General features: G+C 49.7%; 1 protein-coding gene across 5 annotated transcripts in view; it reads right to left on the bottom strand.

Annotated features, from left to right (window-relative positions):
* Positions 1–6,223: 6,223 nt before the first annotated feature.
* The window catches only part of Pou2f2 (POU class 2 homeobox 2), a 29,781-nt gene continuing 25,721 nt past the window's right edge, over positions 6,224–10,283 (bottom strand). For 2 of the 5 annotated variants that reach the window (XM_090322841.1, XM_090322844.1), the window contains 3 exons: positions 8,753–8,957; positions 8,570–8,643; positions 6,224–8,303 (listed from right to left, as the gene is read on the bottom strand). In XM_090322841.1, coding sequence (XP_090178967.1) covers positions 7,948–8,303; positions 8,570–8,643; positions 8,753–8,957 — 635 coding nt within the window. In that variant the 3' untranslated portion in view covers positions 6,224–7,947. The remainder of the gene's footprint in view (positions 8,304–8,569; positions 8,644–8,752; positions 8,958–10,283) is intronic. The other 3 variants (XM_090322845.1, XM_090322843.1, XM_090322842.1) reach the window with 2 other exon arrangements.

Raw genomic sequence — 10,283 nt, 5'->3', positions numbered from 1 at the left:
TAAGGTGGATTTGGGATTCACGGGGGCCTAGACTAGTTAAGACCTCTAGCTGCATCCCTAGCACTTGGAAGCAAAGGCAGCCAGAAGCCAGGGCTGTGGGTCAGAATGGAAGAAGCTCTTGGTGCTAGGTACGCGCAGCCTGGCTCTCTGGCCACTAGAGATCTCCACAGCTTAAAGATGGTGATGTCAGCCAGCGTCCTGGGTTGCTTTTGTTGGTTGTTAGGCACAAAGTCAGGGCTTAGGTGCTGTTCCTGAGTTTTTCTGCTCAAGTCTAGCACTCTACTACTTCTTTGAGCCACAGCTTTAATTCTTTTTTTTTTTTTTTTTTTTTTTTGGTGGTTAACTAGAGATTTATTAAGAGTCTCATGGACTTTCCTATCAGGCTAACCTTGAACTGAGGTCCTTAGATTTCCGCCTCCTGAGGAGCTAGGATTGTAGGTATGACCCACCAGCACCTGACATACTGAAAACCTTCCTAGCCTTGTTCCTGGATGAAGACCATAGCAGTACTGTCCAGATTTTCACTGGATCCCAGAATGTAGACTCAGGTTGAGCGTGGTGCCTAGGCCTGAAGAGGAGTGAGGCTTCTGGGTTAGCCCCAGCCGTGGAGCTGGAGGAAGTTCTGAACAGTGTGGGAAGCATCATAGGGGGAGCTGCCTGAAGCCTCCCTAGAGTTGAACTTTGGTAGCTAATAGGTTTTTCTTGTCAGGGAGGAGTCCTGGGTAGCTGGCCAGTATTTTATTGTGTCATATGCTTTGCATTATTTGAATAACATTTGTAGTGATCCTGTGAAGAGAATGTTTTGCAGGGAAGACCCCTGAAGTCAAGCATGAAAGGGATTTGCCCAGTGGTCAGTTCAGCTTAGCTTGAATTTGTCTGGTTTGTTTTTGTTTTTCTTTTTTGTCCGTTGGGCGCTTGAACTCTGGGCCTGGGTGCTGACCCTGAGATCTTCAGCTCAAGGTTACTACTGCCTTACCCCTTGAGCGACAGCACCACTTCTGGTTTTCTAGTGGTTAATTGGAGATAGAGTCTTTAGTGTCTGGGCTGGCTTTGAACCACAATTCTCTAGATCTTAGCCTTCTGAGTAGCTAGGATTACAGGCGTGAGCCACCACACCTGGCTTGATTTTGATTTTTCTTTTGCCAGGCCTGGGCACTGTTCCTGAACTTCTTTTGCTCAAGGCTAGGACTCTTCACTTGAACCACAGCACCACTCCCAGCTTTTTTCTGTTTATGTGGTAGTGAGGAATGGAACCCATGGCTTCATGCATGCTGTGCAAGCACTCTACCACTAAGCCAAACTCCCAGCCCTGGTTTCATTTATTTTAATCACCTTTTTCTCACTACTCTGCTTCCTTTTACATACTCTGTGATGGGCTATAGAGACAAGAGTCAGGGCATTGTGGGTAAGAATGCACTTATTGTGCTAGCCTCTAAGAGACACCCCTGCCTCTCATTATGTCCGATCTTTCTACTGGGAATATTCCTTGGTTGTTTTTGTAGTACTTGGCATTAACATTGGGGCTTCATGCTTGCTAGGCAAGTGTTGTATACTCTCCTTTCAGTCCTTAGAAAGAACCCTTATTATGAGGTAAAAGGGAAGATGCCTGTATTAAAAACCTTGTGAAGGGCCTGGAGTGTGGTGTAGTGGTAAAGTGCCTGTCTAGCATACATGAAGCCCTGGGTTCGATTCCTCGGGTACCACATACACAGAAAAGCCAGATATGGTGCTGTGATTCAAGTGGTAGAGCACTAGCCTTGAGAAAGCCCAAGGACAATGCTCAGGCCCTGAGTTCAAGACCCGGGAATGGCCAAAAAAGAAAATAAAGAAAACCTTGTAGAAAAGGCAGCCCAAGACCTACCCACACTGAGCCCATTAAGGCCCTGAGACCCTGTTTGAATCACTAATATTTTGCTTGAATGAGAAGAGGACTGAGAGAGGGAAAACCAAGACTATCTAGGCAGTATGACTGGGCCTAGAAATCAGGACTAAGCATTTTATAGAGAAAAAAGTCACCCATTTGATGCCCTCACAGTTCCTAATGAAGAGCAGTTTTCCTAAGTAGTTTTTTTTTTTTTTTTTTTTTTTTTTTTTGCCAGTCCTGGGCTTGAGCTCAGGGCCTGAGCACTGTCCTTGGACTTTCTCAAGGCTAGAGCTCTACCACTTGAGCCTCAGCACCACTTCTGGCTTTTATCTATGTATGTGGTACCGAGGAATTGAACCCGGGTCTTCATGCATGCTAGGCAAGCACTTTAACCACTAGGCCAAATTCCCGGCCCTCCTAAGTAGTTTTTGTCGAGCATGTTGATCATGAGACTGGCTTTAATAAGTGGATGCCCAGCAGGAAGGACTTGAGCCACTGTCCTAGACTGTCAGACCCCCCCCTAAAATCTAGGAGAAAATTCATTCCTGAATAAATTCATTCCTCTTGAAGAGCTGGAATGTCCTGTCAAGTACTTAGAATAATTAGAAGATTCATCCATACGAAAACCAAATTAAAAAGTCAGGCTGAATTGAGAAAAAGAACCCGAATGGAGCTCAAAACAAGACAAACCCTGAGGGTACTCTGATGAGCCATGATAAAGGTGCTTATAGCAAAAAAAAAAAAAAAAAATAGCTGTGGCAGTGGAGTGATCTTTCCTGAGCCCTCTAGTAGACTTCTGAGAATAGTCCCTGTGAGCTTGAACTCGGGACCTGTACTGTCTGTCCCTCAAGACTGTCATTCTACCACTCGAGCCACAGCTCTATTAGCTAGAGCTGGAGGGTTAGTTGGAGATAAGGAGTTTCAGAGCTTTCTGCCCAGGCTGACTTAGAATCGTGATCCTCGGATCTCAGCCTCCTGAGGAGCGAGCATTAGAAGTGTAGGCCACCAGGGCCTGCTAAATTTAGTTGGTGAAAAAAAGTTCAGTCTTCTGTAACATTCAGTGTTTGAACAAAAAATGTCTCTGTTTTTTCTAGTTTACATGTTTGTTTCTGCCTTATACCTGCTGTCTTTACTCTTCCCAGGACAATTAGTAGACTGAGGGAAAACTGACATCATTTCTCTGTACAGTTTTTTAAATTTTTATTTTTTGATGTTTTGTTCAGATGAATGACACACTCAGGTTACAAAAATGGGGCCTTAAAAGAAGCACATTGTACAATGAACAAGCAGATTGGAGTTAAGAACACTGAAACACTAACCCGCTACCACGAGAGAAGAGACAGGGAAGGGAGGAGAAGGGAAAGGAAGGGCTACCAACACAGGGGTCAGACAACTGAAAGTGGGGGTTACTTGACAGGAATGGAGGAAAGGCAGGTTACTCCAGGGCCTACTCTTTGGATGCCACTTGGTCTCTCTTGCCCACTACTTGCCACCTTCACCAACCCCGACTTCCAACCTAATCGTTCAAGTAAATAGGTAAGAGGACCCCCCCCCAAAAAAAAAAATAAAAAGAGCTGAACCAATCAGACTTATACAAGGTGGGGTGGTCACCTTGCCTTCATGCAGCCCTGGATTTAAGTAGTACGGTGGCAGGAGTGGGCTAAGAGGTTCCAAGGAGCTGGAGTTGCTAAAGAAAGATGGCCTGTCTCTCCTCCAGTCACCCTGCAGTTATATAAATAAATAAATACCGAGCCCCCTGGGGCTTGTGGGACAGGTTGGGGGAAGGGTCGTTGGGCTAGGGGAGAGGAAAGGGGAAAGGAAGGGGAAGGAGGCAGAGGGAGGGTCACAGACATAGTAAATAAGTTGTCTCCATCTCAGCAATACTTCTCGATTTTTTTTTTTTTGCTCCTCTTTTTTGGTTTGTTTAGCAAGGAGCTAACATCTCAAGGACAAATACTTAAAAATATACATTTTTTTTCCTTTTTTTCCACCTTTGTCATCGTCGTCTTGCTTTGGAGACTGCTGAGGTCAAAGTTTACACCGCACAAAGGAACTGCGGCTTGGAGTTTTTGTGTAATTTTTTTTAAAATATTTTTATTTTTTTTCACTTTTTTTCCCAACGTATAAAAAGGTAGCGGAGTTGTCTGTGGGTTTTTAATGGTTAAATCTTTGGTTTGGTTTTTTTTTATTTTCTCTTGGAGGCCTTTATCTCCCCCACTTGCCTTTCCCACTCAAGACAGGTGGGGCCCGCGTGTCTCAATCTTGCTGTCTCTCTCACTCAGTTCCCCCTACCCTGGCCTAGAGGAAGAGAGAGGCACCCTAGGAGTGGACTGGATGGGTCAGGTCAAGAGGTCACCCCAACCTGGCTAGTTCCTTGAGGATCTTTCCAGGATGCTTTGGCTTGGAGACACTGGTGACCTTCCCCAGGGAGATGTATGGGAAATTCATACCTTCCCCTTCCTCTGGATCTTAGCCCTGACTACTACAGGGTCTTGGGATCCCCACCCCTACCCAGCTCCCTCCTCCTTTTCCTCCTAGTCCCTCTACCCTGTATCCCAGAAGGGAACAGAGAGAAGTGGTTTAGTTACTGGCATTTTTTTTTTTTTGGCACAATTAAAAGGCCCACCGTGAGGGTAGGCGCACCACTCGGGTAGGAGGTCAGGGAGAAGGGGAAAGGAGTTTTTGTCCCAGTCCACTCACCTCTTCTCTCTAAGCCCAGGCCCCTGACTCTCCACCTGACATCTATGCTAGCCCAAGCCTGGCCTGGGGTCTCCCTCCCCATCCCCACACAAAGCTCCCCAGCCTCCCCAACTCTCTCACTCACATACAGACACACGGACATAGGCTCTGTACAGACCACAAAATAAAAACGATGAGATAGTTTTGTTTCCCGGAGTCAAGACGGGGAGGGCTGGAGTGGAAGGGGCAGGCGGGGGTGGGGGGAGAGGATGTCCCACCACCTTCCCAGCCCTGGCTCCCTTCAGCCCCCCAGCCCCTTGCCCTGGCTGGCCCCCAGCCAACGATATTTGGTTTCCTTTTTTTTTTTTTTTTAACATTAAAGTTCAATGAGGTATTTGGTGCCTTATCTCGAGTCCTCAGGGGAGAGGGGCCCAGGGGGAGACCTGGGGCTCACCTGCCCCTCCCTCCCTCCCACCCCCTTCCCGATATTTGGTTTCACAGCTGTAGTTAAAGCTTGGGATTTGGTTATTTCTTTTCCCCCTCCCAGGAATTTTCTTTTTTTCCTTTTTCAGTTGTGGGGGTTGGATGGGGGGATCCCCATCACCCCCAGCTGCACCCACCCCATCCCTGCCCTTGCTTCCTCCTCTCTGCCCCACTTTCCCACACAGGTGGGGCAAGGATCCAGGTGACAGGACTGGATAGAAGAAGAGGATGGAGTGGGTGGTGGTGGTGAGTCCTGGATTTTTCTTTTTTTTTTTTTTTTTTTTTCTTTGTTTTGTTTCTTTTTTTGTTTTTTTTTTTTTGTTGTTGTTTTTTGGTCTAGATCATAGTTTTTGTTTGAGTCATCTCCATCGTGCCTTCCATGCTGCCTGTCTTCTGGAGGGGGTTTTTGGTTGCAATTGCTCTCATTTTGCTCTGCTCAAATGTCTTTTCCTATCTGGTCAGGAGGCCTTGGGCCCCATCTCCACCCTTGAGTTGGGGCCAGGGCCCTCTTGCCAGCCTCTCTTCAGGAAACTGAAATGGACAAAACTCAGAAGTTGGGTGAGGGCACGGAGTTGGTGAGAGATGCTTCCATTCCAGAGAGGCAGGCCCTAGGTGGGAGAGGGCCATCCTTCCACTGCGCAGACAAGGCACCCCAGCCCCTGCAGCAGCCCAAGAGTCTCTGCTGCCTCTGTAGCCCAGCCCAACAGTTTGGCTTCCCTGGGTGGGAGAAGGGAGACCAGAAGAAAAGCTGAGGCCTCTCCCTAGTGTCCAGTGTGGAAGCTACCAGCATCAGCCATCACCGGCTCTCCCCTCCCTCTGGCTCCTGCCCAGCCAGGGGCAGGGACACTGATTTCAATGGCTCGTGTCCTTCACAGCAACACTTTGGTTTGAGGAGAGACACAGAAAGATTGAGATTGGGAGAAGTAAGAGAAGAAGGAAGGAAAAGCGAGGGGAGGAAAGGTGAAGAGAGGAAATGGAAGTAGGGGGGAGGACCGAGGGCGGAAGAGAACAGAAGAAATCAAAGGGAGAATCAAACCACCCTAAAGTTGTTAGTTTTCTTTTTGTCCATTCTTTTTTGCTTCCTAACTTTTTTCCTGTCTTTTTCTATTAAAGCTTTTTCAATTGATTGGGGGGGCGGGAAGTTTGGGGTTCTTCACCCTTGTCCCTGACACCCTCTCTCAACCCCACCCACCCGCTTCCATCCACCCTGGCTGAGGAACAGGCCCGGCCCCAGCCGCCTCCCTCCGGCTTTCCCGAAGACGACGTCCATGAGGTATTTGTGAAGAGAAAGAAGCATCCATCCTTCCATTAGCCGTGGGGACCAAGAGACTGGACCACTGTGCAGGGCTTGGCTCCACCTTGTGGCTCCTTCTTATTCTTCAAGGGTTCTTGTCTTCTTTCCCTTTTAATATATATAGCTCTATATATATCTATAAATTCTTTTTTTCTAGTTTTAACTTATTGTTTGGTTTTCTGTGGGTTTTTTTGTATTTTTTGGTTTGGTTTGAAAACTTTGTTGGTCTCCACAATCACGGGAGGCAAGGTGGCTCCCAGCAGCACATCTCTCCTTTGTCCATCACTGAGATGTGTCCAGGACTGGGCAAACACAGGGTCCAGCCAAGCCTTGTGGAGGTCTCATAGGAGTGGTGGCCACCACAGCGCCCTCTTAGATGGGGACCACAAGTCATGGCACTGTCCCCCGCCTCATGGACCCTGATAGGGATGCCATCTGAATGAACTCACCACTAGGGTGCGTGCGTGCGTGCGTGTGTGCATGGGAGGGGGAGGCATCTGCCAGTGTCGGAGGGGCACAGGATGGGCTGAGGCGAGTTATATTTTTGGTTTCTGGTTAATGTCAGAGAACGTGAAGGATCCCACGGATAGGCACTGGAATATGAATTTTTTTTTTCAGGGAAACTGACAGAGACAGGATGGAAAGAAAGACAACTTGAATGCCCACCTCATCCCACTTTTGCCTGAAAGCTGTACCTTCCCCTTGGCTGGGGAGGAGGGAGATCCAGAGCAGAAGAGACTGACAGGGCTGAGGGGGACTTGTGAGAGCTGGAACTTGGCAAAATGGCCTAGCTCACCCGTCAAAGGGAAAAAAAGAGGGAGGTACAGGGGGCAGAAAGTCATCCCCAGGGTTTCCCCCTGAACTCTCCCTTGGCTGGGGGGAGGAAAGGGGTTAAAGCAAGACCCCCTGCCCAGGTACGGAGAGCTAGGGGCCAGAAGGGAAGGAGGGAGATATGACAGGGACACATTCTGTTGAGCACAACGCTAAAAATTCTGTACATCCTTTGGATGAAGCTACTGAATATTTGGTGTAAGGTTGTTCAGGCCCTTTTTCTTTCACCTTTTGAAAAAGAACACTTGGCAGATGGTTCTGGGCCCTGGGCCTTCTGCCCCAAGCTGTGCCCTGTCTCCGCTGGCTCAGGGTTGGGGCAGCCAGTATGCTGGCACATTCTTTTTTCCTTCTCTGTCCCCCAACTTGGGGGAGGCAGAGGAGGAGTTGGCCCACAGCCAGGGTCTGCCGCGGCGTGAGGTCCGGCCTGCCGGAGGCTGCTCCGCTCCTGGCTGGGGTTCTTATTTGGTGTCGTAGCCGAGAGAGTGAGCGCTCTGAAGTCTGGCTCACAACTGATTTTTGGTTTGTTTGATTTTTTTGTGTGTGAGGGTTTTTTTTGGTTTGGTTTGGTTTTTCATCTCTGGTTCCTTTGGGGCAGCTGGTATCTGTTGTGATTCTTTTTGGTTTTCTTTTCTTGTTGGTTTCTTTCCTCTTTTTTTTTTTTGGTTGGATTTTTGGTCTTTCCTCCCTTGTCACTCTTGCTCCGAGGATCCGCTGCACCGCTGACCACCTCACCCTCTTCCGGGTGCAGAACAGAAGCAGGGGGTCAGAGGTGTGGGAGGGGAGGCATGGTGGGCCCTCACTCGGACTTGGACCCTGCCTCGGGCCCCCCTGGACCTCCAGGGGTCTGTGCTGCTGCCTCACTGCACGTGGAGGAGGAGGAAGAGGAGGAGGAGGAGGAGGAGGAGGAGGAGGATGAAGAAGAGGAGGAGAGGCCAGGAGACTTGCTGGAGATGGAGGCTGCCACAGCTGCAGCTGCCGCGGAGACCAGGCCCACGCCTGGCGGGGCGCTGAGCAGGGGCAGCCCCGCATGGTTCAAGAAGAGTGGCGAGGTCACCAGACCGGGGCTCCCTGGGGCTGCGCTGGCCGCCCCCAGCACCAGGTTCCCGCTGCCATCAAGGCTGGTAAGGGGCAGGGTTCCACCAGAGGCCAGGGCTGGTGGGGAGAGAAAGAGGCCGTGCTGGGGACACGCCAAGCCAGGGGAGAGTTTGCCTCCCAGCGTCCTGGTCAGGTGCCTCCCATGTGTCCCAGTGACCCCATCAGCACCCCTCACACCTTCCCCAAAGGCAAAATGGGGATGAAGAGGCGAGCGATGCAGTGAGCAGGGGCAAGATGGCATGGCTGGTGCAGCAATGGGGGGGCTCGAGGCCCTGGGAAGGGCAGGACTGGTGGCGGTGAGAGTGACATGAAGCAGCACGCACCTTGGATAGTGGCCAAAGGGTTGTTGCTCATGAGGGCTGGAGCCAGCCCGGAGCTCAACCCCACCATTGTGCTTCTGCAAGAGCAAAGCAGAGGCATTAGCAGGGGATTGAGGGGCTGGTGCTGAACTGGGTGTACCCCACCCTAAAGCAGCAGCAACCTCCCACTTGCAACTGTCCACTTACCCCGTGCTGGGGCTCAGGCCTGACAAGCCAATAGCTGAGTGGCCGCTTTGAGGGCTGGGGTTTGTGCTGTTGGTGGTGGTGGCTGGGGGTGGGGGAGTAACAGAGGGGATGGAATTGAGGGGGGGCGCGGCCCCACCCCCGCCCCCACCCCCTCCAGCTGTCCGGCTGGGGTGGAGTGTCCCCACGGCTGAGGATAAGGTAGTAACTGCCAGAGATAGACAGACACAGAGACAGAAACAGAGACAGAGATGAGGTCATCAGCATGCACTCCCGCTGGGGTCAATTCCTGCTCATCCTCTAACTCATGCTGCAGCTCCTCAATCAGAATAGATCAGAGACTTCCCCCCCTCTCCCCGTCCCACAGCCAGCACTATGGTCGGCACACGATCCCTTAGGCACCAGAGAAGGGGCATGGAGAGACAAAGGCTAGGATCCCTTAGGCACCAGAGAAGGGACATGGGTGTATGGCTATGTGGGAGGGGCTGAGGTCCTGCCCTGGCTAGCACAGAGATCCATGGGTACTTCTTAAGCTCTCTGGTCTTCAGTCCCCTCATCCAGGAACTGGCAACGATAATAGGACCTAACTCATAGAAAAATGGGTATAAGAATTAAGTCAGTACTGCCAGGCTCTCTCTACTACTTTACAAACCTTATTATTTCTTAACTTGAGAGCAGGGCAATATAATATTTATTTGACCTTGCACTTTCTAGATAGTTGTTCTACCACTTGAGCCATGCCCACATTCCTCTTTTGCTTTATTTTTATAAGGTTTCTGAATTTTGTTTGGTCAGCCTCAAACCACAATCCTTCTATCTTTGCCTCCTAAGCAGCAGAGATTACAGATGTGAGCCACTGTGCTTGTTCCTTTTTTCTTTTTTAACAGTGCCAGGAATAGAACCCAGAGTCTCATTCATGCGAGGCAAGCACTGTGCCATCAAGCTCTACTCCTAGCTACTATACTCTTTTTTTGTTGTTGTTTTGTTTTGTTTTTTGTTAGTAGTGGGGCTTGGACTCTGGGCCTGGGTGTTGACCCTGAGCAATTCAGGTCAAGGCTACCACCCTATCCCTTGATCCACAGCACCACTTGCAGTTTTCTAGTTTTCTAGTTAATTGGAGATAAGAGTCTCTTGGTCTTTTGTGCCTGGGCTGGCTTTGAACCGTGATCCTCAGATCTCAGCCTCCTGAGTAGCTAGGATGACAGGGGTAAGCCACGACACCTGGCCCCAGCCACTATACTCTTGAATGCATATTCTTGCACATGTATCTTCTGTATCTATTACACGTTCACAATAATTTTAGAAAAACTGATGGACAGGCAAAGAAACTTCTCAAGTTCACCAAGGGTCTCTCGAAGAGACCAAGGACAAAAACCCAACTGTGTCACTTTTCAACAACCCTTTCCCTCCCTCCTTCCTTCCCTTATGCTGGCCAGTCCTGGGCCTGAACTCTGTGCCTGAGCACTGTCCTTTTTTGCTCAAGACTAGCACTCTACCACTTGAGACATAGCTCCACTTCCAGCTTTTGGTGGTT

This window comes from Megascapheus bottae, chromosome 31 (assembly GCF_031878675.1).
Source record: "Megascapheus bottae isolate mThoBot1 chromosome 31, mThoBot2.hap1, whole genome shotgun sequence".
Lineage (NCBI taxonomy): Eukaryota > Metazoa > Chordata > Mammalia > Rodentia > Geomyidae > Megascapheus > Megascapheus bottae.
Note: the sequence above shows the minus strand (reverse complement) of the source record. Positions and strands in the feature narration are given on the sequence as shown.